This window comes from Fonsecaea erecta (assembly GCF_001651985.1).
Source record: "Fonsecaea erecta strain CBS 125763 chromosome Unknown Scaff8, whole genome shotgun sequence".
Taxonomy (NCBI): domain Eukaryota; kingdom Fungi; phylum Ascomycota; class Eurotiomycetes; order Chaetothyriales; family Herpotrichiellaceae; genus Fonsecaea; species Fonsecaea erecta.
This window is the reverse complement of record NW_017387251.1, coordinates 924,734-950,033: the sequence shown is the minus strand read 5'-3', so window position 1 is coordinate 950,033 and position 25,300 is coordinate 924,734. Positions and strand designations below refer to the sequence as shown.

At 53.9% G+C, this 25,300-nt stretch overlaps 10 protein-coding genes across 10 annotated transcripts; 4 read left to right on the top strand and 6 right to left on the bottom strand.

The window, feature by feature from the left end:
- Window positions 1–4,717: 4,717 nt before the first annotated feature.
- AYL99_09018 (hypothetical protein) lies at window positions 4,718–6,669 on the top strand (the record flags this gene model as incomplete). Its single annotated transcript, XM_018840526.1, has 4 exons — window positions 4,718–4,993; window positions 5,087–5,455; window positions 5,515–6,273; window positions 6,334–6,669. 4 exons carry the CDS (start codon window positions 4,718–4,720, stop codon window positions 6,667–6,669), a joined length of 1,740 nt encoding a protein of 579 aa, XP_018690273.1.
- Window positions 6,670–8,216: 1,547 nt separating this feature from the next.
- On the bottom strand, window positions 8,217–9,249 carry AYL99_09017 (hypothetical protein; the record flags this gene model as incomplete). Its single annotated transcript, XM_018840525.1, has 2 exons — window positions 8,217–8,291; window positions 8,503–9,249. The coding sequence occupies 2 exons, from the start codon at window positions 9,247–9,249 to the stop codon at window positions 8,217–8,219; spliced, it is 822 nt and encodes a 273-aa protein (XP_018690272.1).
- A 661-nt stretch (window positions 9,250–9,910) lies between these two features.
- Window positions 9,911–11,196, bottom strand: AYL99_09016 (hypothetical protein; the record flags this gene model as incomplete). Its single annotated transcript, XM_018840524.1, has 3 exons — window positions 9,911–10,599; window positions 10,697–10,955; window positions 11,053–11,196. The coding sequence occupies 3 exons, from the start codon at window positions 11,194–11,196 to the stop codon at window positions 9,911–9,913; spliced, it is 1,092 nt and encodes a 363-aa protein (XP_018690271.1).
- Window positions 11,197–11,524: 328 nt separating this feature from the next.
- Window positions 11,525–12,909, bottom strand: AYL99_09015 (phosphoserine transaminase; the record flags this gene model as incomplete). Its single annotated transcript, XM_018840523.1, has 2 exons — window positions 11,525–12,124; window positions 12,184–12,909. The coding sequence occupies 2 exons, from the start codon at window positions 12,907–12,909 to the stop codon at window positions 11,525–11,527; spliced, it is 1,326 nt and encodes a 441-aa protein (XP_018690270.1).
- Window positions 12,910–13,276: 367 nt separating this feature from the next.
- On the bottom strand, window positions 13,277–13,759 carry AYL99_09014 (hypothetical protein; the record flags this gene model as incomplete). The annotated part of the gene is made up of 1 exon (XM_018840522.1): window positions 13,277–13,759. The coding sequence occupies one exon, from the start codon at window positions 13,757–13,759 to the stop codon at window positions 13,277–13,279; it is 483 nt and encodes a 160-aa protein (XP_018690269.1).
- Window positions 13,760–14,332: 573 nt separating this feature from the next.
- On the top strand, window positions 14,333–15,575 carry AYL99_09013 (hypothetical protein; the record flags this gene model as incomplete). The annotated part of the gene is made up of 2 exons (XM_018840521.1): window positions 14,333–14,398; window positions 14,469–15,575. The coding sequence occupies 2 exons, from the start codon at window positions 14,333–14,335 to the stop codon at window positions 15,573–15,575; spliced, it is 1,173 nt and encodes a 390-aa protein (XP_018690268.1).
- Window positions 15,576–16,100: 525 nt separating this feature from the next.
- Window positions 16,101–17,104, bottom strand: AYL99_09012 (hypothetical protein; the record flags this gene model as incomplete). The annotated part of the gene is made up of 3 exons (XM_018840520.1): window positions 16,101–16,517; window positions 16,591–16,873; window positions 16,953–17,104. The coding sequence occupies 3 exons, from the start codon at window positions 17,102–17,104 to the stop codon at window positions 16,101–16,103; spliced, it is 852 nt and encodes a 283-aa protein (XP_018690267.1).
- A 1,533-nt stretch (window positions 17,105–18,637) lies between these two features.
- Window positions 18,638–19,657, top strand: AYL99_09011 (hypothetical protein; the record flags this gene model as incomplete). Its single annotated transcript, XM_018840519.1, has 2 exons — window positions 18,638–18,962; window positions 19,023–19,657. 2 exons carry the CDS (start codon window positions 18,638–18,640, stop codon window positions 19,655–19,657), a joined length of 960 nt encoding a protein of 319 aa, XP_018690266.1.
- Window positions 19,658–20,075: 418 nt separating this feature from the next.
- On the top strand, window positions 20,076–22,013 carry AYL99_09010 (hypothetical protein; the record flags this gene model as incomplete). Its single annotated transcript, XM_018840518.1, has 1 exon — window positions 20,076–22,013. The coding sequence occupies one exon, from the start codon at window positions 20,076–20,078 to the stop codon at window positions 22,011–22,013; it is 1,938 nt and encodes a 645-aa protein (XP_018690265.1).
- A 462-nt stretch (window positions 22,014–22,475) lies between these two features.
- On the bottom strand, window positions 22,476–24,661 carry AYL99_09009 (hypothetical protein; the record flags this gene model as incomplete). The annotated part of the gene is made up of 2 exons (XM_018840517.1): window positions 22,476–22,816; window positions 22,951–24,661. The coding sequence occupies 2 exons, from the start codon at window positions 24,659–24,661 to the stop codon at window positions 22,476–22,478; spliced, it is 2,052 nt and encodes a 683-aa protein (XP_018690264.1).
- Window positions 24,662–25,300: the final 639 nt, after the last annotated feature.

The following is a 25,300-nucleotide window of genomic DNA, read 5'->3' as shown; positions in this document are numbered from 1 at the left end:
CAAGATCCGAAAGGAAACTGGAATTTGCGCGCAGATGTTGGCAGCAGCAAGTAACGGGAGTGGTAGCAGCAGTTGGACTAGCGAAGGTAGAAGGAAGAGAGGTGCGGATGCTAGCGAGTGAATAATGGGACCATTAAGACAGGGCCGGGTATGGCAACGGACTTCGCAGTAGTAGTAATAACAGAGGGAGGACGCAGGACGCAGGTTGCAGGAGAGACTGACCAAGAGGTTCGAAATGAGCAGTGATAGACAATGGTCTTATTTCCGGGGTGGAGCCTCAGTTGGACGTATCTGGTGATGGGCTGGAGTGGTGGGATCCCGTCAAACAGCAACAAGTGGGTTCCAGTAGTGGCCATCCACGATCAACATGACAACAAGACATACAAGAGGAAGAATAATGGTAGCCATGACAAGCTGTTGTTATGTATTCCTGAAGCTGAGGGCGCGGAGCTTGGTGTTGGTGCAGGCGGACATTTGACCAGCTACTCACATGCTGATTGATCCGTAGCCAGCGACAATGAAAAAGAAGTCAAATGTCAGTGACGCCCACACCTCTCACACCCGACCTGGTCCAAAACACCACCGCCACCGCAGCCACCACTCGATGTGCCCCAGTTAAAATGTCACAAACACCTTGTTACTTGTCCTTACATGTTCCCCTTCCCGCAGCTATCTGCGCTTTTCCGCCCCTCAAATCCTTGCTATATGACCACCACGCCCCCGGTCTCGTCGGGAAGGTAAACCACCTACGGCGTCTCTAGCCATGTCCGCAGTCAGTTTGTTTGGATCAAGTACCGAGTCCCTCGTACATCCCGTATCAGGGAATTCGTATTCCTGGGTATTATTGTTGATGCTAAGTACCTATACACCTGTGTGCCGTGTTAGAACATTATTTCCCTGAGCATATTTCGTGGTTCTCCGCCCGAAACGGCGTTTAACTCAGAGAACATATCAAATTGCTTCTGCTTGTCATGGGAAACTCCCTCAAACCTTACTCGATACTTATTGTTGTCCTGAGAACTGTGGCAGCTCATTGGTTGCTGTCAATATGCACCCCAATGAACTGAATTCATCCCTCTTCTTATCTCGCAGGACGCATTCTTCCGCACAAGCCTTTCCCTGCACTTCTACGTTTCTGCAAGGCCCGTCGATCTTGAATTCAGATCTCTCCCGCCCCGGATACCTCACTCATGCTCTGTGGTGTGGTGGTATCTCAAAGTCCCTGCAGGTTATTCATACCGGCTATTGTGCAGTTGGTGTGTGCCGTACCACCTGAGATCCACACGGGCCAAGGTGGTCACTTTGACATCGTCTGGCTGCCGACATTTCCGGCCTGTTGGGAAGCTGCTGGCACACAACAAGAGGATCCTCAGACGGTCGAAAATCTTGGAAACCATATGCTCCATGTGCAACGCCATCAACCAGAACCCGATGGTCGGCCACTGCTCGGCTGTTGATTGGCCTGATTCCGTGCTTGGTTGCCGCTGCTGCATCATGCAGTGTTGCCTCACGATGTGGCGCCTGCAGCACTAGGTACCGAGTTGAAATCACCTGAAGAAAGTCTGGCACGCCGAGCTCATCATTTGCATGGTGTCCGCGTCAGGAATTTGTTTCGAGGACTTTGCCCTTCTGCTGTCTGTTCGAAATGGTACCGATTGTATCACCGCACAGGACGAATCGCTATCATTTCTTTCACCATCTACCTGGACCCCACATGTTTGGGCTCTGTGCCCTTTGCGAGCCTGTGGCGAAAACATGTGTGAGAACCCTTGACGATGTTTAGTCTACCTGATCGCCGTTTCACGCCAAAATTTGTACGCAGGCGGGGACTGGTTCGCTTACGGGCAATCTGCACGGTCAAGTGCGTGATGACTGGTTATGTCTCATCTCCAGCTTGCCGCTACCGCGGGCAGCTCGTGTCTACGAAGCAGGACGTGCGAGAGCACGATGCAACTAGTGGTCGCTCAATCAGATGAAACCTTGTGAACTGGGTTCCTCGTCTTCCTGTCTACATACATACACCAATCTTAAAGTGCGGGGGCGGGGATGATTTTGCTGCGTTCGTCCTGTACGTCAAATCCCGACGGCTCGCTCCAGCCAAAAAAAAAAACCTCTCGCAGCTCATAAGATGGACAAGTCCTGCCGAGGCTGATGCTTCTTGAATGCTTCGGTCAGCCAATCCTTGACAAGAGAACAAGAATAGTGAGATGAGGTTCCTTCTTCTCCGGGCAATCGCGCCGTCAGGCGTACCGATGTAGCCATGAGGTGGTACATTTTGACGTGCATGCAGCACGGTCTTCCTCTTCCGGAGCCTAGATCAAAACTCAGACCAGAGTCGGCGGAAGTCTGGATGGCCTATGATTCGTCTTGGGGCAGGTCTAGACTGGATGGTCGGTATGAACAAGGGCAAGCCAGCCCCCCCGATTTCTTTGTTGAGACCGCTGTGCTGCAAGTGAAATCCTCCGTATGGAAGAGGAACTGACAACAGACTCGCTTCCGGTGCCTCCCGGCATATGTCCGCAAGTACGCAGGTACCGGCATCTGCAGGCTGCATTGCGTGATCGGAGACTCCAGCCACAATACGATCACAAGCAGGAGGATTTGTGAGATGATTCTGAGCACACAAGCAGATCGTAGTTTCTTTCAATTGAAGCTCACAAGGCACCCTAGAGGCTGGATGGAGCGAGGCAGGCAAGTGGCCGGTCTTGGGTGACGAGCACATCAAAGCCTGAGAATATAGATTGTTCGCTACGCATGGAGAATTCTTGACACGATAAGCCACTACGGAGTACGCAGGAGCCGCATGTGCATTCCCCCTAGTTCCACAGAGCTTCTCTCGACCGACCGACCGACCTCTCCCTTCTTCGATGCCGGCAAACCTCTTCGGAATGTTGCTATGCATGCGAGGTGCCAAGTACGAGGTACAATAAGCTCCAGCACCTGCTGGCTGTCGAAACGGTCATTTCAATGTCAAACGATCTCAGAGTTGTTGCTTTGGACACACAGGTGAGGACCACACTGTTTCACAACAAGACATGTTTAATTTGCGGGAAACGAGGTTGTCGGCTGAGTCCTTGTTTGATCAACCTCCACCTACGTCATTTGCCTTGGAGCATTGAGGCCAAACAGCCCGAGGCTACCATTCAGCCTTTTCGACGTGATTGGCATGCCCACACTTCATCTCTGGAATTCTCCATGTCATCTTCTGGCCTGTCAATCAACGGACATCAGCTGGCTGCGAGTACTGGACGGCTAGAAATGTGCAACGAGGACCCCAGTGTGATCGTGGTCCTAACCTCTGAGGTAGGTGTACCTGAGATGAGCCAGCAGTCATAGGTTCTTCGACCCTGTCACTCATCTCGGTTGATTGGAAGATCGTGTTTCATAACCCCAGTCGAAAGACTCGAACGGTTACACCGATGACGAAATCCGGGGATTTTGAGACACGGGCATTTGTGATTCAGCCTTGTTGAGCAGGATGGGAATTTACCGAGTAGATGTTGTGGGTTGTCTGAGTCCGGTCAATCTGCTGGTCAACGACGACGGAGCGGATGCCCGTCTCCTTCGTGACTTCGATATTCGGTCCTCTCTGTAAGAAGTCCGTATGTTGTGGGCGAGTTGGCGATTGTCTGCACGTGACAACCCCCTTTTTTTCTCGACGAAGCATTAGATGTCAAGGTCAGTCGAACTCGTTCACATTGATCTCCTCTCCCTTGTCTGGTATCTCACAGGAAATGCTCTGGCATGCTCCTCCAACGGATCTGTCAACATGGCTGATTGATTGGTTCATCAACAATCCTTGTTGCGTCCGAAGTAACACAAGCTGCTGCAGTGTGACAGGGGAAAGGCAGACGGAAACACGTTTCCGACCCGTTCAGAAGCCGTCTCCCCTTGTTGTTTTGAATATCGGTCAAGGCCATGCTTTATATAAAGAGGACAATAAGCGCCCACGGCGATGGTTCCTTGTGTACTTTTTACAATCCCCAAACGAATAGATCAAGAACCCAGCACCGCCCAATTTGGTCATATGAAAGGTGCGTCCAGTACGAGCTACAGCGCAGGAAGGACCTTTTTTCGCCTCGTTGATGCATTTGCCGTCTTCCCCGCACTCGGACAGCGGGCAAGTTTGATGATTTCCTGCTTCTAACCTGGACGAAATCTTTGTGTTGGGGGCCTGCGGGACGATGGAAGCTGCACGGGGGCCACCGGCCGCCCACCGGGCGTCCACCGGGACTCGGGCGATCACCTCCCGGGGCTAAGACCAACTGCCCGGCAGAGCTGCGGCAATGCCCTGACAGGTCCATGACGGGGAAGGTCCAGGCCCCAGCTCTGGGGTAAGAGGGCGTTTGGGCCACTCATCTGTGAACCTCGGGTAAACGACGACTCGTGTCCCACTCCGTGCACTCCCCTACCGCACGAGCGCATTCCCAATAATTCCATGGAGCTTTCTCGGCTGAAGGTACTTCCGTTGTCCATTGATCTCGCATATTGGTGCTTGTGTTTTTTTTTGTTCGAGATCCGGTCCTGCTTCTTCACCATCGGAATATATTCATCGGAAGCCTGCGCACCGACGGGACAGAGGAGAAAAGAGAGAGGGAATTCCCAGAAAAACCACCGTCACTCCTCTCCTCGCAAAAGGTGCGGCCGCAGCGCATCACTTTTATCATAACGCCTGCCCTCTGTCGTGTGAGATCCTTCCTCGCAAACACCCGCAATCATGGTCTTCTATCCCATGAAATGGGTGCCTCCGCTCCCTGAAATTCCAGACACCGTGCCCATCTGCGACTTCATGCTCGACGAGAAATACGGCCGGTGCTCATTCGCCGACTCCAAGGAAGCATACACCTGCGGGCTGACGGGAAAGAGCCTTTCAGCACGGCAAGCAAAGGAGGATGTCGACAGCCTGTCTCGCGCGTTGGCCAAGGAGTTTGGCTGGGGGGTGAACCAGGGCACGGAATATGACAAAGTCGTGGGCATCTTCGCCCTTAATACGGTATATATCTCGGACCCTTGACTTGTCAAGAAGAGATGATTTGCTGCACACGGGGAAAAGACAAATTCTTACTTACCAAAATGGGGTCAATAGATAGACATCATGACGCTCAACTGGGCCATCCACCGAAACAACGGCATCTCCGCCCCCGCCAACGCCGCCTTCAACGCCGACGAGCTGAGCTACCAACTCACCAATTCCGGCTCCAGGGTCCTCTTCACCGTGATGCCGTTGCTGCAGACCGCCCTGGACGCCGCGGCCAAGTCCAACATCCCCAGAAAACATATCTACGTCTGTGAAATGCCCAACGACCCTCCCATCCCCAAGGAGTTCAAGACCTTGTCTCAACTGATCAAGGAAGGCCAATCCCTGCCACCGCTGGAGCCAATCAGATGGGAGAAGGGTCAGGGGGCACGGCAGACCGCATTCTTGTGCTACTCCAGTGGGACCTCGGGGCTCCCGGTGAGTCGTTGTGCCCCTGCTGGAAACATGAAGCGATCTTTGTTAACGCGAATCCGCAGAAAGGTGTCATGATTTCCCATCAGAACGTCATCGCCAACACCGTCCAGATCTCCGTGTACGAGAAGCCGTCCCGTGATGCCATTGCCCCCAACTATCGCGAGGTGGCGCTGGGTCTGCTCCCTCAGTCGCATATCTACGGGTTGATCGTCATCTGCCACGCTTCGACCTACCGCGGCGACCAAGTCATCATTCTTCCCAAGTTCGACCTGAACCACTACCTCGCCGGGATCCAGAATTTTAAAATCAACACCCTCTACATCGTGCCGCCCATCATCATCGCCATGGTCAAAAATCGGGATCTGACCAGCAAATACGACCTGTCCAGCGTGAATTGCATCTTCACCGGCGCCGCCCCGCTGGGTAAAGAAACCGCCGAGGAACTGGCCGCCCAGTTTCCCGCGTGGAAGGTTCGACAGGGCTACGGGCTGACAGAGACGTGTACCGTCGTGTGCTCGACCTCTCCGAACGATATCTGGTTTGGCTCCTCAGGTTGTCTGATTCCTGGATATGAGGCCAAGGTCATGAGCGTGGAGGGGAACGAAATCACCGGATACAATCAACCTGGTGAATTGCTCGTCAAATCTCCCAGCGTCGTGCTTGGGTACCTGAAGAACCAAAAGGCCACGATGGAAACGTTTGTGGACATGCCTGAAGGCAGATTCATGCGGACCGGAGACGAGGTCGAGTTCAGGGTGTCGCCCAAGGGCAACGAGCATATCTGGGTCGTGGACCGTATAAAGGAGCTGATCAAGGTCAAGGTAAGTTACCGCCCCTCAACAGGCAGTCCCGTGAGTATGTCAAATCTGACCCGGCCGCAGGGTCTCCAAGTCGCGCCCGCCGAGCTCGAGGCGTGCCTGCTCAATCACCCCGCGGTGGCCGACTGCGCCGTGATCCCCGTCCCCGACGACCGCGCGGGCGAAGTGCCCAAAGCCTTTGTCGTCAAGGCCAAGTCGGTGGGCCTGGAGGAAAGCGACGCCCTCCTCAAGCGCGATATCAAGAAGCACGTCGAAAAGGAGAAGGCCCGCCACAAGTGGCTCGCCGGCGGCGTCGAGTTCATCGACGTCATCCCCAAGAGCGCCAGCGGCAAGATCCTCCGGCGGCTACTGCGGGACCGAGAGCGGGAGGCGAGACGGAAGGCTTCGGCCAAGCTATAACACAACAGAGCTACTTAGGAGGGGGGGCATCAGCTTGGAGATTCGGGAGTCTGTCTTGTCTTGTCTTGGGTTGCCCTTTGGAGGAGGGGGAAGGGAGGCTGTAGATGTTCTAAAGACTGCACAATTCCTCCTCGAGTTCCTCACTTGATGACAATACATACATATATTATATTTCGTTGGTTCAAAGACTGGCTACCCTACAAATAAGCTTCAAAAGAGATGTAGAGAACAAACTGCACGTGGCGTTTGAATCATGTTAACCAAGTACGAGGTGGAGGACTGGCAGGCTTGCAGAACCCAACGCTCCCGTCCGCGGCTTCGGCCTACCTGCCCAGCCTGCTCCCGCACGCACTATCTCCCCATTCACGAAAAAAACAGAAACACGACTATATGCATACAAATATACATACGAGGCAGATATAAAATGAGGATTTTTTGAAAAGTAAAAAGAGAAAAGAGAAAATCGAAAAGCCCAGAAAGACAAAAAAAAAGGCAAGATGTGTTTTTGCACTGGCCGTGAATCGAACACGGGGCCCATCGATGGCAACGATGGATTTTCTGTAGTCATTGTTAGAATACTGATAGCGCTTGAGGTATCGGATTGGAGACGTACACCACTAAACCACCAGTGCTGTGATTGTTGAAACAAAATCAAATAATGTAAAATATATGTTAACGCAAAAAGAATATTCTTCCCCACTCTCGTACCATATCATCTGCCTTTTACCGGTCAAGGAGGACGCGTGCCAGGTCCCACCAACAATTTGGCTTAGACTCTGAAACGGATGAGACGGACCTCGTCCCACCTATCTTCCCCCATTCCTCGCTCTCCTCGCCAGTCCCGGGCACATATGAACCCAGGGACGCGACGCTAGTTCTTCGCCGAAGGCCTTCGGGGTAGTCAGGATCAGTTATTTTTCTATGGAAGCCCAGTTACGGACTACGCATAAGAACTTCATCCTCTTCAAGAGCACCATATATAGAAGGCTGGCAATGCTAACAGCCTCGAGGACTTGATGTCCATTCAAATACATGCCACCACATCACAAGTTGGACCTCACAAGGTTCCCCAGCATCAAGTTCGTTAGATCTATTCCGAAAACACTATTGTACCCGAGCATACAAAGATGGGGTGGTGAATGAATATGGTTCACTAAATGAATCCTACAGCTTGGCCAACGCTCTTTCCATTGACTTTCCTCCTCTAACTTGGTGCTTGGGCTGAATCAAGGCAGTCCGAAGGTGGCATGGCCTTCAAGGAAGCGTTCATTCTAGTAGACTCTTCAATGGCCACCGAGACGTCCAAGCCTAGACCAGGCATCCCAGCAGAGAAAAGACTAGCTGATTTAGCAGTGCTGATTATCTCATCTCGTCTTTGATGTGCTGCTCTCATATGTTTATGGAACATATCGACTTTCGAGAATTCGGCTTGACATATACTGCATTTGATCATACTATCATTCGCCTTGTCTCTAGCCGGGCAGTGAGCCTGGAGATGTTGTGTTAAATATATCTTTCTGATGCTTTGACCACACTAGTACAATTAATTATTCGACTTTGCTCGTGCCCTTCTTGATGTTGTAGATAGTCAGACTCGGTGTAAAAGCTCTTGTTGCAGTCTTCTACTTCGCAATGGTATGTAGGTGGCAAGTTTCTTTCCATGTGTTCGCGTTGAGGCTTTGTGAAGCCCTGTCGCATGGTTCCGCTGGGAAGACGAAAGCTTTCGTGGGTGAACGGGTTCCTGTGTTGATCTGCACAGAGCACACACTCCCCGGCCTGACGGCAGTGATGGAGAACATGGTCTCGAAGTCCTTCTAGGTTTGGCCGACTTACGTTGCAGTCCTTGATGGGACACATACAATCGCCACAATCATTGATGTCAACACCATTCTTCTCGACAACTGCTCGCTTCTTGGCCGCCTTGACAACAGTATTGTTAGGATGTTCAAGTTTGACTTGGTCGTCGTCAAAGACAGTTGATGCGTTCCTCTTCTGGGGTATAAATCTCTTGAGATCCCTATTTGCTTGAGCGAGTATCTCCGTATTGACAGCAATACCAATCCACGCTCTGACCAGCATGTGGCACTGATCGGTGGGTTTGGCAACGTGTGACTTGATGTCTGAGATTGCTTGAAGAATGTCTCGAATGCGGTACTCCAGGTATTGATTTTCTCCATGGTAGATGACCAGCATCAACGTCACATTCTTGTACCGATCGAAGAAGCCATAAATACCGTCAACATTTGTAAAGAACCCGTCATCGCCACTGACGACAATATAGACATGGCTTGTCAGTGCTTGTGGCTCTGTATTATACGCTTCAATCTTTCGCTTCAAAGTAGCAAGCTCGTTCTTTCTGGAGTCTTGGATGTTGTAATTGGATGAAAAACCATTCAGGACCAGGGAGGTGTATTCTGTCGGGGACTTGCCAGACAATCGAGGAGTGAAAATTTTGATCAGGGTTTGGTTCCGCTGTTCTAGCTGTTTGACGACAGCTGATGAGGGTTTAGAGTTCTTTCGTGCAATGACGATAATGCCACGTGTGTGCTTGTGGTAGGGATTCTGAGGGACGAGGGCCATCTTTATGTTGATGCGGCTGTAAAACAGAGAGTTGGAAGGGCTTTGGGAGAGCGACTGAAAGCTGTATGCATAAGATTTTGTATTGCCTTGGAGTTCAGTACAAGGCAGGTCTGAGTGAGCCAGTATGAAAAAGTGTAATTGGTTCACTCTGCGATCACCACCTTGAGGTCCCAACAGAGAGAGAAATGAAGAGGATGCCAGTGTTGATGGGACGAACAGTCAGGCATGATTCCCCTGCGAAGGTGCAGCCTTAATAAATCTGCTTTAGTCGTGGAAGGTGCGGTTGCCTCGACACCATCAGTTGCGGCGGGGATGCAGTCAGACATTTTGTATTTCGCTTCCCAGTAGCATACAGATAGTGATGAGATCCTGGGGGCGTTCCTTGGATGTCAGATTCTTTGAAGCCTTTCTGGACGGGCCCTGTGGTGATTGCTGGACGGACTTCGACCGTGGCGACAAGTCTTCTCATATTTGAAGACCATGGATGCAATACATTGATCTTTGATTTTTGATCCCGGTGTCTGAAATTTGAGCCACCCTCTGCCCATCTCCTCCGTGCAGCTGCTATGTATGTACAGCTTTCGTCGACCTTGCTCAGACACAGGCTGCTCCTTGGTCATCTCGCTTCTCCCTTTCGAGAGAGTGAGAAAAAAACCTATTATCAATATTCACCCCCTTCGTCGCCGCCTCCACCGCCATAGGCGAAACCATCGTCATCGTCCCCTTCTCCGCCGTCGAAGTAGTTCTCGGCATTGTAGTCGTCGGCCTCGCCATCGTCGGATTCCTCGAACTCGGAATCCACAGGCTCATCGTCATCGTCGTCATCGTCGTCGTCGTCGCCCGCGTCCTCGTCGTCGTTATCCGGAGCATCGGGCACGTCGTCGTCGTCATCCTCGTCATCGTCCGACTCTCCGCCCGGGCCGCCAGACTTTTGCTTCTGCCGCTTTCTCTCTTTGGCGCGCAGGCTCTCCATGAGGGACCGGCTCTTTTTCTCGGTCGGCCCGAAATCGTCTTCGGCGTCCAGACCGCGCTTCTCGCGCGATTCGGTCTCGCGACGGCGCCGCTTCTTCTTCTTTGCCGCTCGTGCCGTCCGAGCACGACGGGACGCGGGGAGAAGCGGGTCCGAGTCGTCGGTGTCGTCACCGTCGTCGTCGGCCACCTTGGCCGCCGTGGCGGCGTCCTCGCCTTCCTCGTCGTCTTCGAGGAGGAGGGAGTCGCGCTTCCGCTTCAGCGATTTGTGCTTCGGGACATTCGTCGCCACGTCGATGTCGATGTCGGCAGACTTCCAGAGCGCACTCTTCTTGTCCGGATCGAGGAGGGGCCAGAGCTCGTGCGGGAAATGCTTCAATGCTGGAAGCAGATAGAAATCCTCTCATCAGCCATAGCCGCCCTTAAAACTCCTTCCCCCCTTTGCCCCAATTATTGTTCGGGAGTGGTGATCACGTACCATAGTCTCTCCCGCTTCCCTTCAAGTCCGGCAGAGTCCTCTTCTTCTTGTGATATTTGGCCGTGTACTTTTCCTGATCGTTGAAGGGGTCAAATCCCGCACGCTTGAGCGTTTTGCCCGTCTTTTCGTCCGCGATGCTGCTGGGGTCGAGAGTCGCGAAGTAGGGCCCATTGCGCGCACGGGTGCGGAAGGACAGGTAGCGGCTGACGGCTGCGAGTTCGCGGGACGTGGGCGGGCGAGGGACGGGGAGGTCGATATCCTGTAATCGTTGCGAGAGCGTGGTTAGAACGATCTGTCTGCGTTCTGTCTGGCGCAGAAAATGGGGAAGGGGAGGGTCAGACGGGTGCCAGCAGTACCGGAAACAGTGCCTGGGGCTTCTTCTCGGTCGGCGAGAGAGAAATGTCGTCGTCGTCTTCAAAGTCCAACTCGGGAGGCAGAGGGCCTTTTCGACCACCACCGCCACCGCCGCCACGGCCTCTTCCTCGACCACCTCGCGACATGGTGGAGCGTCAGTCGTGCTCAGAGGGACAGAAGTGTCACCGAAGTCGAGTTTTCATGCTGCACCATACCACTTGTGTGGCTAGAAAAACAATGGTGCTAATCACAAACGAACTTGACCAGAAAATTGAGCGGCAGAATTCTGGCGGAAGGTGGAGAAAGGAGTCTCACCGCCTTGACGGTTCAGCCCCCCCGAATACATAGAGTACATGTAACTTTTCTAGTCATAACGAATATCACTTTTCGTGTGTCTATATGTATGTTCACCATCGACCGTTCCGACAGTCTGTTTTATCTGATTCAGACAAGTCAGGTAGGTCCCGAGCTCATTCATGATCTGGCAAATTCCACCAGCCAACTGGCCAGTTTCTGGACATTTTCCAGCGGGACGGCGTTATAGTTGCTGGCCCTCATCCCACCGACTGAGCGATGACCCTTGAGGCCAAGTAGCCCGCGCTTTTCCGCGCCGGCAAGGAAGGCTTTTTCCTTGGCTTCATCAGGCACCACTTCTCCGCTCGCTGACTTGGGTCCGGAGATGATCCGGAAGCAGATGTTCATTCTGCTCCTCGCAGTCTTGTGCGGCACCACGTGGTACGTGTCAGGGTAAGAGTCGAGGGTATCGTATAAGAGTTGGGCCTTCTGGTCGGCGACCTCTTCCTGGCCAGATACTTTGCTCGATCCGAATGTGGAAACGAGGCGCTGCAGGACCAGGGTCGCTACGTACAGGTTGAATATCGGAAGGGTGTTATAGAGACTGTTGTTGGCGGCGATGGTTGAGAAAGAGAGCATAATGGGCGGTAGACACCCTGAGGTCGGGATCACAGGGGACAAGGCGTGGAGGAACGTTGGGGGCGGAACAAGATTTAGCAAGGATTTCCGAATGATGACCACGGTAATGCCAGCGATCCCGAGATTCTTTTGAGCGCCACCCTGGACAAATGTTAGCATAATGGCGTCCCAAAAAAAGGTGGCGGGAAAGGCTGGCTCACAAAGATAACTCCATATTTTCGAACGTCAATTTTTCGACTGAGGAAATTGCTCGACATGTCTGCCACCACAATCCGGTCGTCTTCTTCATTCCCACTGCTATTCTCCAAGACTTGGGGGAATCGGGGGAATTCGACACCGTCGACCGTCTCGTTGTCGCACAAATAAGTCATTGCACTCGCCCGAGGGGTGAGACACCACTCGCTTTCGTCGGGAATCGTCCCAAACTTCCCGTTGTTAGCCTTCCTGGCGTCCGTGGCGACGTTGACATATCTTGCTCCAATGAGTCTCGTGGCTTCCTGACTGGCCTTGAGGGACCAAGACCCCGTGATCAGATAGTCGACCTTCAACTCGGCCTCGATCTCTTTCTTGACCCGCTCCAGCACTTCGGCGTCCTTGCCTTCCCCCAGATCTGCCACGGCCTTCCTCCGACGCCGCTCGATCCAACATCCTACGAGATTCTGCAGGGCGGCACTAAACTCTCCGGTGCCTCCTGCTTGCATAAATATGATGTCGTAGTCATCCGTCGGGATATCATACAGAGTTGCCAAGGCCTCCTTGGCGTCGGCAAGGACCTTGTTGGCTGTCGAAGAGCGATGTGAGATTTCTGCCAGGGAGAGCCCGGTGTCTTGGAAGTTGACGAATGCTCGAGCAGCGGTCTCGATGACAGGGGTAGGGAGAGGGGCAGGACCGGCGCCAAAATAGGCGACTTCTGAACGATCAGGCATGATGGTGGGCAAGGACGGCGAAGACGGTATTCAAATGGCGTCTCTTGGTGATGTGCTTAGCTGTGTGGGAAAAGAACTCCAAACCAGCAGGCGAGTGGCTTCTATTCTATCCGATTATGCCGGTGGTTTGCGACTAGCTGTACTTTTGGAAGATGAGTCAATGCAATGGGTAGAAAATCCGGGGGAGGAAGACGAAGAGGAGCTTGGCGGGAGAGAAAAATGAGATGCCCTGGCGGGAGCCAATCAACGATGAGCAGGCGCCGACGCTGAGTAAATCCAGAAGAGTACAAAGGCACCGTCATCCTATTGCTGGTTTCTTGACATTCCTTATCCTGATTTTTCTATCTTCGACGTCAGCCTGCCTTTCTTAAGCCATTGTCGATTCAACGAATCCCTCAGCGTGAGCAACCATCGTGTCCAATGCTTCCTCGCACGCCGGTGTCTCCTCTGCAGTACCGTTCACATCATCGTAGGGTAGAATAGACGACGTGGTAGTGACGACGGCCCTTAGAGACTCGAGAGGACTATACGCCCAACCACATCTGTTTTGGTTTAGGCTGCAAATCAGGGTCGGGAAGTCGTTCGAAACATAGTCGGGCTTTAGGAGAGCATTGAGAAGGTAGATGTTGTCGGGAACGGTCTCTAAGGACATGCAACCGGTAGTGGAGGAGGCGCGGATCCAGTGTCGGTTGTGCTTGAACCAGTGATCGACGCAGGGACAATGGAAGCTCATATCGGCACGAAGGACGACCGATGGAACGGCGGGGCGAGACACTCGAAATGAAGTTGCAGGAGATTGCAGCAGAGTGAGAAGGAGGAAGAAGAAGAAGAAGAAGAGACATGCTAACATCTTGAGTTGACTTGGACTGGCCTGTGGCCTCAAGGGCACAAATGCTGCTAAACAATGGTAATTGGCAAATACACTGAGTGATATAACGTCCAGCTTGTGCTAGACTCCGTTGGCTGGTATGAAGAACGCAATGGAAAAGTGATGGAGGATATGGGCTGATGCAAGTGAAGGGGCAGTAGACACATTCAAGGCTGGTGGGCAGAGGGCGCACATACTGCAAACGCTTACGGCACATACAGTATGTGATTAATTACTTAGGTTTCCCCCACCACTTTCTCCAGTATTAATACAGCTTCCCTAACTGACCATCTTCGCACCACTCTCAAGTGCAATGATATACAGCAATCGTCTGGCTGTGGCGTTGACCCGATCACCTTCTGTGGCCGCAGGCGACATGATTCGCAAGGCATCCAGGCAACAGCAATTCTCCCCGAGCATGCTCAACTCAGCTGCTTTCTCCCCCTTTCACAACACCCGATATATCGCCACATCTCTACCTGCCTAGGGGCCCCGTCTCTTTTAGCCAACACTTCCCACAAGACCGTTGTGTACGTCCCCGAGGCCTAGATCTCAATGCCACGACGACCGCACAAAAAGTCTCGAAGTGGCTGTGTCGCCTGCAAAAGACGACACATCAAGGTGAGTGCAGGATGTTGCAGAGGACAGCAGATGCCATACTCGATTCTGCCGCTGAAAACCATGTCCATAGTGTGATGAACATCGCCCTCGATGCGTCAATTGCCAGACCGCCGAGCTGAGTTGCAACTTTGCTCCGGGCACATCTCCTTCAACGACGACGGCCACAGATACGGAAACGGTCATTGCCAGTGCGTCTGAGACCTCCACCCCAGACCAGCGGCCCCAAGGGCCTGATCAGCCCAACATCATACCCACATTTACGCCTCCTGGAACATTTGACCCGAATCTCAACATACAACATCTGGAACTCCTGCACCATTTCCTTATTGCCACGTACAGAACATTCAATGCCGAAGGAACACTGCAGCGGATATGGAAAGAAAAGATCGTCCGCATGGCCTTCTCATTTCCTTTCCTTATGCACGAGCTTCTAGCCATTTCGGCTCTACATCTCGCACACTGCAAGCCTGACCACGCCACCGAGTACCACACCATATCGACGGAACTACAGACTCTGGCCCTCAACAAGTTCAACAGCGTGGAAACAGACATCAACGCCTCCAATTGTGCCGCCGTGCTGATCTTTACAATGCTTCTTGCTGTTCATATCCTCGCCGACCCCTCGCGCACGACGGGCCTCGATTCCAACCAGTATCTCGACCACGTGGTGAATTGCGTCATGCTTATGCGCAATGTCCCCAAGCTCATCATTCAAGACTGGTATGAATATCTCCGGGAGACTGAGCTCAAACCAATGTTCTCGGTCCAACAGCCCCCAACGCCTTACCAGATCCCTCAGCCGTGCCTCGATCTGTCCAAGTTGATCACCAATCCGGACCTGGGGGAACAAGCCAGGGACGCCTACGAACCGGCGATCGAGAGATTGCATTGGGTGTTTGCGATCTCGAACGTGCCGGATCAAAGACACACAACCATCCGCTGGCTACTGGCTTGGCCCGTGCAGCTCAAAGCGCCATACCTTGAAAGGCTCAATCAGCGGAGACCTGAAGCTTTGATCATCCTGGCATACTTCGCAGCCTTGATGACGTTTTACAGAGAATGTTGGGCCGTAGGGGAATCTGGTCATCTTTTGATTCAAGCGATATCTTCCCATCTCGGTCCTCACTGGTCGGAATGGATGGAGTGGCCCATGATATTGGCCACAGGGCAGCAATGACAGGATTTGAGGAAGAATGATCCAAGCGTCGTCATCTCACATACTGATGCCCGGGACGGCGTTACAAATGTTCTAGGATTTCCCTTTCCACGACAAGTACATTGTCCCTAGTGCGACTCCACCTCACTATACGCAACTCCCATGTTGAGAAGAAGCCCGTCACGACTCAGCGGGCGGAGGATCCTCCCCCAATGATGAGCCTACGCCTCCGCCTCCGCCTCCGCTTCCGCTTTGCTCTGGGATCTTGTTCCTTAACGTGCTACTCGGTGGCAATATGCCCCTGAGCGTGCCTGTCACGCCCGATGCTTCCTCCCTCCCAGGCGGGAGTTCAACTCCTTCTGGTACCTGCCCAGTTATGCAGAAGACGACCCCAGCCACAAGAATATTCCCCGTGCTACTACCCGCCGGGGCCTTCGGAGCACTTGTATGGGATTGTCCCGGCAGTGAGACGGTCAGGTTGTTCGTTAGCTCTTTGGTGCTGTTGGCCAAGGCCGATCCATCGTAGTCCACAATCTAATTGCAAGGTTAGTCTGGTGCCCTCTTCTGAAGCAGTGTTCTCCCCCTCTCCTTGAGGAGGAGGAGGGATAAACTTGCCTTGCCGGTCAGTGGGACGATTGGTTTGGTTTCCTGTGCAGAGAACACGTTGACTATACGGCCGGCCGTCTTGCGGCTTTCAAACCACAGGTTGGAAGACGCTGTAATGGCTTCTGACTCCTCTGAGTTGATCAGTAGGCCGCGGACTTGGTCGGGGTTCCAATGAGGAAGTGCGTTTGCTATGGCCAACCCAAACAGCCCCCAAGGAGAACCCTGGCCAGGGGATGCGAGCCGAAATATGCCTAGACAACTATCCAACAGAACTCTCCAGGCTTGCAGTCGTTGAGGATCCGATGTCCTGGGGTTTCCGCCCTGCTGGGTGGTTTCTTGAAAGGCTGTTCCCATGGCCTGTAGTGTGGGTGTTAGCTCGCTTGTGCCGTGGTGCGGACGATGAAAACAACCAACGTCGCCGTTGACTGACCGCCAGAATCTCCATGCCACCCATGCTGTGGCCAACAGCCACCCATGCTCGACCCTGCACTTTCGCAGAAATGGTATCCAACAGACCTGGTGTTGTATCCGTGATGTTCAAACTGATGTTCGCCGGGGATTTCGGCGTGGTTTGCCATCCGACCTGAAAGATTTCGACCTGCTTGTTCCCAATAAGGGGTGCGATCTGCTGGTCGAGTTCCGTCGCCCAGCTGGTCCCATCTGGTCCAATGAAGGCGGACTCGGAACTGTTCAGACCGTGTATGAGAAGGACGCTGTTGGCCGTCGGGTCAGCTCGAGCGAGCATGAAATGCGGAGCCGTGGCTCATGTCACATACTGGAAGGAGGACTTACACTATTTGTGCCTGCGGGTTTGGTTTCAGTGGCGAGGCGGTTGGAGTCAAGCTCGATGCCGTCGAACCGCTTGGTGGCCCTGACGCCTGCTGGAGGCCTCCTCCACCACTTGAAGCTTCTGGGTGCTGGGTCACCGGAATTGACTGGCTCATATCGTGTGGATAAGTAGGGGCCTGTGTGGAAGACTCAGTAAGGAATCAAAAAGTGAGAGGAAAGCAGCCCTCCGTATAGTTGCCGACCAAGGGTGGTGTGGTATGAAGGCGAGCGTGAGTATAGTCCGCAGAACTCTTCTTGGGAAGGGCCGTCTCACATTTATAGCGAATGGACAAAGCTGTCGACTGCCATGAACCGCGGCAACGACGATGGATCAAACATCCGTCTCTGAGAATGCTGCTCTTCAGGGGCGTCCTAAAATAGGTCGACACTGACTAGAGCTTCCAGCATAGTACTTCCCACTAAGTGATGCATGGGAATCTGAACGGCCAATTAACGAATAGCGCGACATCATCCATGGGCCCGTGCAAGAGACAGAGATCTTCCCGCACTTTGGCAGAATCTCGCGAGAATGCTTGCACGTTGCATCAGGCTGTAGCATACTCCGTGGGGTCTGAGACCAGCAATATCACAATTTGCATCTGCCCTGTTGACTTGCTGAGACGGTCAGGGGCCCTCATCGCCACAAGATACCGGTGCGGACAGGGGGTTCTCCAGAGTCGGTCCCTGTGCTGATAGGGTTTCAACAAGATCTCGAGGATGGCGAAAGTTGGCTCTAGATGTTTTAAGAGGCTAGTGGGCTCAGAAATAGAGGATTCTGCATTTCGCAATGGCGTGGGACCCAATATGAGGACTTGCACTGTACATTGCCACCCACGATCTGTTGCCCGCTCCTAGGTATTGTGACCGGGTAAAGCAGCCGTGTAAGAAGTCCCCAAAATCATAGACAGGCCGGGGTTTCATGGGGTGCAGCACTACGGAGTACAGGCCTACCTACTACTGGGTAGACTGTCAGCATCGGATCAACACCTTTCACGAGGCTGGGCTGAATTCTTCCCACATACTTCCGATCCAGGAAAAACTTAAAGTTGAGATTCTCTATAAACTTGTGGATGTTCACCGTCAGAGCTTGGTATTCTGGTTGGTGGCCCTAGCTTGGCATATATTTGGCCCCCAGAGATCGCTAGGAGGGGAAGGGGGACAGGCTTATAAGCCAGTCATCACACACATTCAGCTGCCAGATCGAGCATCGTCAAGTAGCAGACAGCTCGAGGGGATTACTGATATTTGGTCAGAAAGGGCAATGGTGGGTTCCGGCCTTGCTGACAAGAACGCCCCGGTCTAGGAAGCAGGTTGGCCCATGGCCAACTGAAATATCGGCCACCGTCGCGGTCGACTTTTGCTTATGGGCATGTGATATTTTGAGAAGGAGGGCCTTGCAACCCGGGGCCAAATTTAGACACCTCGACGGCGTGGCGGGCATCAGACTTTTGTCGGTGTGCTGGAAATAGTCTTGCGACGCCGAATGGAGGTTCTGATGACCATGGCCTCAGCTATATTCCTGCGCCATACCGAGCTTATACCAGGAGGGGTATAATAGAGCTGATCCGGGCTTCGCACATGTTTCTCTATCTCCACAACCATCGACAGCAAAAGAGAAGTGAGACGTTACCATCACAACTTCACGAGACATGGACCACGCCGGATACGCGCATGAGGACCCCCATGCCTGGCAGGGCGCGGGTCATAATGGTGGCCCTGACGGTCATGACGGTCAATATGGCCAAGACGGTCAATATGGTCAAGACGGTCAATATGGTCAAGACGGTCAATATGGTCAAGACGATCAATATGGTCAAGACGATCACTACGGTCAAAACGGCAAACATGGTCTCGCTGGGAACCAAGGAAACCAAATGAATGGTCAAGGCGGCGATCAGTCTGGCTCGTGGGACTTGATCATATCGCAGATACACATCCAAGTCGACACCTATGAGCACCACATGAGCAACCCGAGTAAGTTCGGAGTCAAGTCAATCTCTGATGGTTCTGCCACCGACTAACTCTCAGCTTTAGCGTCCGACGAAGACCAGCAAAACAACCTGCGCAAGGTCCTGAAAGAAATCAAACGCCTCGCGCGGCAACTGCGACAGATCGATCCCAGCAGCCAAGAGGCCGAGACCTACTACAAGTTGGCCAAGCACGCACAGAGGGGGAAATATGCGGGTGAGCACGACGACGAGGACAACACGAGCGAGACGGTCGAGTACAAACTGGAACTGATGTACGAGTCTGAAGACGAGTCCGGCATGGACTCGGATTCGGAGGCCGGAGACGACGACAGCCAAGGGCAAGGCTGGGGCGAGGACCACCAGGACCAAGGCTGGGATGGTAATGGGGAAGACGGAGGCTATGGGGATGGCTATGAAGAGGGCGACCACCAGGGCCACGACCACCAAAATGGCGACTATCAGGGCCACGACCATCAGGGAGGTTACCAGCATGGTGGCGAGCATCAGGATGGTGACTATCAGGGCGATGACTACCAGGGAGGCGATGACCAGTATGGCGATCAGGACCACCAGGGCCACTACCACGACCATGATCAGCAGCAACATGGCGGACAGTACCATGACCATCAACAACACCAGGGAGGCGATGATGATTACGACCAGCCACAGTACTCACCACACCCCCATGACGGTTACTAGTTGCTCGGGATATGTAGAGTGGAAGAGTGGGAGGCAGGTCGGTTCTCATTCGCAGGGGTGCCGTTGCTTGGGTTTCGTCGGATGGACCTGGCTGTAGATTTGTAGGAAGCGAATTTGCGTGCATTTCATGTCATTACTATTTGCTGTTCGAACCACGACACGGTCCTGCAGCTGAACTCTGTGCTGGGCTGTGCTGTGTTGTGCGGCGCGGCGGGACATTTCACGATGCTTGGCATGCCAAGGCCGGATGACGGAGATAGATTTATCCGGTAGCCAGGTGGTCGTGGCGAGACTTTCATCGAGACATCCTATCTTTAAATCCACGTCAAATTCTGTTCCAGAGACAGCCTGCTCGTATCGCAAGTCTCACTGGGACACCGCACAATGCTCGCCCTGAGCCTCATATATCAGGAAAAAGATGACCGAACCCGGCCGCGGCAGATCCGCTCTTGTCCTCTATGGGACAGAAACCGGCACGGCCCAAGACCTGGCTGAAGAGATCGGCCGCACGCTTGAACGGCTTCATTTCCATACCGAAGTCCTGGGACTGGACGCTGTCAGCCACAGCCTCCTCCACCGATACACTCTGACCGTCTTCGTCGTGGCCACGACGGGGCAGGGTGACTTCCCCGAGAACGCTCGACGGTTTTGGACCAGCCTCCTCCGCAAGAAGCTCGTCGCCACCACCCTCGCGGGCGTTGACTACGCACTCGCCGGCCTCGGAGACACCTCGTACCCCAAGTTCAACTGGGCCGCCCGGAAGTTGGACAAGAGGCTTCGTCAGCTCGGGGCATCGCCCATTGTCGAGCCGTGCGAGGCTGATGAACAAGGCGACGAGGGAACCGATGGCGCCTTTCTGGCCTGGCTTCAATTGTTCCGGGAGACTATCTTGAAGACCTTTCCTCTTGTCGGTCACCAGCAACCAATTCCGAACGATGTCCTGTTGCCAAGCAAATGGCGTCTGGAAAGAATATCTGATGAACCTGGCACCTCACCCGTCGCCAACGGCATCTCCCCGCCTTCGGCTGATCCTTCGACTTCGACCTCCTTCTCCGTGCTTTTAGAGTGTAACCAGCGAGTCACACCACCCGATCATTGGCAAGATGTTCGATTCATGAGCCTCAAAGCCTCAACCAAAATTGACTACATGCCTGGCGATGCCATCGCCATTTCTCCTCAAAATATGCCTGGGGACGTGGAATCCCTGATTAATCGCATGAGCTGGCAACATATTGCCGACACGCCTATCCGGCTTGTATCGACACGGCCGTCTTCGACCACCAGCACAACCAATACGATCTTTAGCCGTGCCAATCTCACCCTCCGAGTGCTGCTCACCGAGTACCTCGACATCAACGCCATTCCTCGCCGCTCGTTCTTGGGCTGCATTGCCAATTATACGAGCAACGACATGCACAAAGAGCGACTTCTGGAGTTCACCGACCCGCAATACCTCGACGAATACTACGACTACGCGACCCGTCCCAGGCGGAGCATCCTCGAGATTCTGCAGGAATTCGACTCCGTGTCCTTGCCGTGGGAGGAAGTCACCAACATCTTCCCTCCCGTACGCCCGAGGCAGTTTAGCATAGCGAGTGGTGGACTCTTGAAAAGCGCGGCAGATGGCTCGACCAGATTTGAACTGCTGGTTGCAATCGTCAAGTACAGGACCGTCATCAAACGCATCAGAGAGGGTGTGTGTACGCGGTATCTGGCGCAGCTCCCGGTGGGGACCACGCTCCAAGTCTCGTTGAAGACGGAGGGCCGCTTCTCCAAGGCTGGTGAGCTGGCCGGCCGCCGGAGCCACGTCCTAATCGGCGCTGGCACGGGCATCGCGCCTCTCCGCGCACTCATCCACGAAAAGGCCGCCATGGGCGGTCAGGTGTCGGGTAAAACGGCGCTCTTCTTCGGCTGTCGTAACGAGAGATCCGACTATTTCTTCCGCGACGAATGGACGGCACTCCTCCAGGCCCCGCCTTTTTCCCTGAGCGCCAGCCTCGAAGTCATTCCGGCGTTTTCTCGAGACCAACGATCCAAGGTCTACGTGCAAGACCGGATTCGCGAGCGGAGTCAGCTAATCTGGGAGTTTCTCCGGCAAAGGGAGGCGACGATCATCGTGTGCGGGTCGTCCGGCCAGATGCCCAAGGCTGTCCGTCGGGCGTTGGTCGAGGCGCTTGTCCAGCAAGGAACGACGACGGAGGACGAGGGAACCGCCTTGTCTGGAGGACGCATGGGAAGGCCTGTAGAAGAGGAGGGAAATGGGGAGACCGAAGAGCCGATACGTAGCGAAGAGGACGCGGAGAAGTACCTCGCGAGGCTGGAGAAAGTGGGCAGATATAAACAGGAGACGTGGTAGATTTAGCCCATCCATCACGGAAAAGATAGATACGTAGATAGAGGGAGGGAGGGAGGGAGGGAGGGAGAGATTGGGGTAGGTAGGACCTGGTCGGGACAACAACAACAACAACCACCACTATTAATTACAGTGGCCCTCGCATCCAGACTAGACTAGACTAGTAAATATAATATAAAAAGGGGAGAAGATGCTGCGTGCCCAATCATCAAATAGTAACATTCCTTTTCGGATAGCTTCGTCACCGAGGCTTCTCAAGTCATCAAAAGTAGGAAGAGGCCCTCACATTTTCCGGCATCACATATCAACAAAATCCACAAGGAAAACATGGGATATCATTTCTGCGCGCACAGCAGCACACAGCACCACATATCACAACACATCAAACCACATCACCCATCCACACAGACGGACGGACGGACAGACAGGCAGACGCGTCATTTCATTTCATTCTCATTTTTTTTTTCAAACCCGCACGCTGGCCTTGTCCGTCTCGCACGCACACCCGTTCTTGCCCGCGGCGACCTCGCTGGGCGTGCGGGCGTAGCTGGGCGGCACGTCGAGGGCCGGGTTGCGCACGAAGAAGTTGCGCGGCCGCAGCAGCAGCGTCATGGGCTCGGCCGGCATGACCGGGTAGTCCTCGGGGGCCGGGAAGTGGGTGATGCCAAAGGTGTGCCACAGCACGATGTCCTCGTTGTCGATCTTGGCCGTCGGGTTCGCCGCGATCCACTGCGGCAGGCCCATCGACGGCTCGCCCGACGTCTGCGGCACGTGGCGCCCGGCCGGGTGGACTTGGTCGTCGGCGTCTGGAACGGGGTGACGATAAGTATCAGCGTGGGGTGGTCCCAAAAAATACATCTCGGTCGGTGGGAGGTAACTTGAGGCTGACAATGGGAAAAAGGGACGGGGGGGGCGCAATAGACAGAGAGGAAATACTTACACTTGGTCACATGCACCGCGTGCCTCGAGAATCCGGCCCTCTTCCACACCAGGGATCCTTCCTTGGGCAGCAACGCCGGGACCTCCCGGCTCACCAACTTGTACGACACGGGTTTCTTGGAATATGGGTTCAATTTGTTTTCATTGCACATGTCCCAGGTCCGCGAGCTGGACCCGTTGTAATCCGCCATGGCCTCCTTGGGGTTGGTGTACTTGGTCCTCTTGGCGTAGAAGGCGTTGCCGTAGTAGTTCTCCACGGAGCCCGGTTCACCGGCGCCCTGGGCGGCGTCGACCTGGAACACCGTGTTGTTGGGACCGTCGATGTTGGGGTCGATGCGTAGACAGAACAAGTGTTGGTGGTTGTGGGCGTTGACGCCCGGGTAGACCTCGGTGCCCCATCCCTTGGTGTCCTCGCCCGGGTTCATGGCATAGGTGTTGAGGATACCGGTAAGTTTGATCTCCAGCTGGACGGTGCCGTCCTGATGGAAGATCCAGTAGACACAGTACTCGTAGTTGGCGGCGGTGAAGATGTGGGAGATGATCAACTTGCGTGCCCGGGTCACGATGACCGAGTCGTCTCGGAAGTCCGTGTGTTTGAAAAGGATGCCGTTGTCTTCTTCGTGGATGCAGATGGCGTTCTTGATCGTCTGTGCGGCACCGGCCTTGTTCACGAACTCGGCGTCCATGTAGTGAATGCTGCCCTTGCAGTCACAGCCCAAGCTCAGCGAGTTGGTCATGTACCCGCCGCCATACTCGCCCAGGTCGAAGGCGTGTTTGCGCTGGTGCGGATGCTCTGGGTTGCCATAGGGAACAACCATTTCTGCGAGTGAAAGGCGGTAGAAAATCGGTCGGACCTTGTTCTCGACCTTGTCGAAATAGGTGATGTTGTTGAGCACGATACCCTCTCGGTAGTTGAAGCCCACATGGATGGACCAGTTTTGCCATTCAATGATGCGGCCATTGACTTGGAAACTGACGCCTTCGGGCTGGGTGATGTTGATCGGCTTGAGATCGGTCCGGTAGCCGCCAATCTCCTCGATCGACTTGACAGTGTAGTTGTTCGGGGGTGCCTTGCTCAGAGGACGTCGAACCTTGGGCACGTCAATGTGGATGATCTTCTGCTTGTTTGCGTCGTAGATGGGACAGAAATCCAGCGGGTAGGAATACTGAGAGTCGTCGACGTGCGGCCGATAGTACATCAGCGCCTGCTGAAGTCGGACGGAATTGCCGAATCTTTCATCGTAACCAATGGTCCAGGGATCGCAGTAGACCTTGTGCATCTCCTCGGGCGGGATGCCGATCAGGCCACACTGCTCAATGACGCCGGGATCCTTGCGAACGACATGTTCGACAATCTGGAGATCTTCCATGGTGATCAGGGGCTGAACGCCGGGAGTGTGTTCCCATTTGATCACCTTCCGCTCTGTGAGGTCAACATGGCCGTCGAACACCTTGCCCTCGGGCGTGATGACCACAATGTCGGCGACACGGTGTGGTTTGGGCGTGTGGTCGGGGTCAGCCAGCCATTTCAGCATCTGGGCCTTTGGTGGCTCGAACAGAGTGACGGCATTGTAATACAGCTTGCCATACTGTGATCGAAGCAGAGCGACGGCCGTCTCGATCTCCAGAGAAGAGAGAGGGTCGAAAGGATGGGGAGGAGCAACGGTGTTGGACACCTGTTGGGCCAGCTGCTTCACACGCTCAAGAACCATGGCGGATCGTCTGAGGGTATCGATGGACTGGGCGGTGAGCGATCAGAAAGATGAGGAGAGAATTGATGGGATGGCCTCAATCCAGAGATATATATGTATCGTTGGCGGCGATCTGGACTGCCACCTCCTCACGATGAAAAAGGTAATGCTTTGCTCCAGCCGACACACCAAGCACCCAGACCCAAACATCTAGAGCTCGCCGTCAACTGCATTATAACACCGACGATAAGGAGATAAGCGTCTGCGAGAGCGTCTTGCTACTCGCCCGTTTCGCGGTCGCTTTCCTCTTTTCCGCATCAGAATCCATGCTCCGACTTCTGACTGGCCTGGCAAAGTTTGCCCTTTATGGTTTAGATCTCACTCCACACTCAGGAATCAGAAAGAGAAGGTGACCACGAGCTGAGTGCTTCGGGTCACGACAATCTGGATACTCAAACTACGCACGGTCAGGTCTGAGGTCGAGGAAAAACGTGGAAAGAAGCACAGAGGACACGGGGTATTGCTTTCTGGCCGAGAATTCTCCTCACACAATAGATTCAAGTCCTTCTGTTCCCACGATAACGCGTCGTTGTGTCAAGGGTTTCTGATCCCTGGGCTCTGCTGCACGGAACCCAAGGATGGACGTCCTTTGCAAGTGGT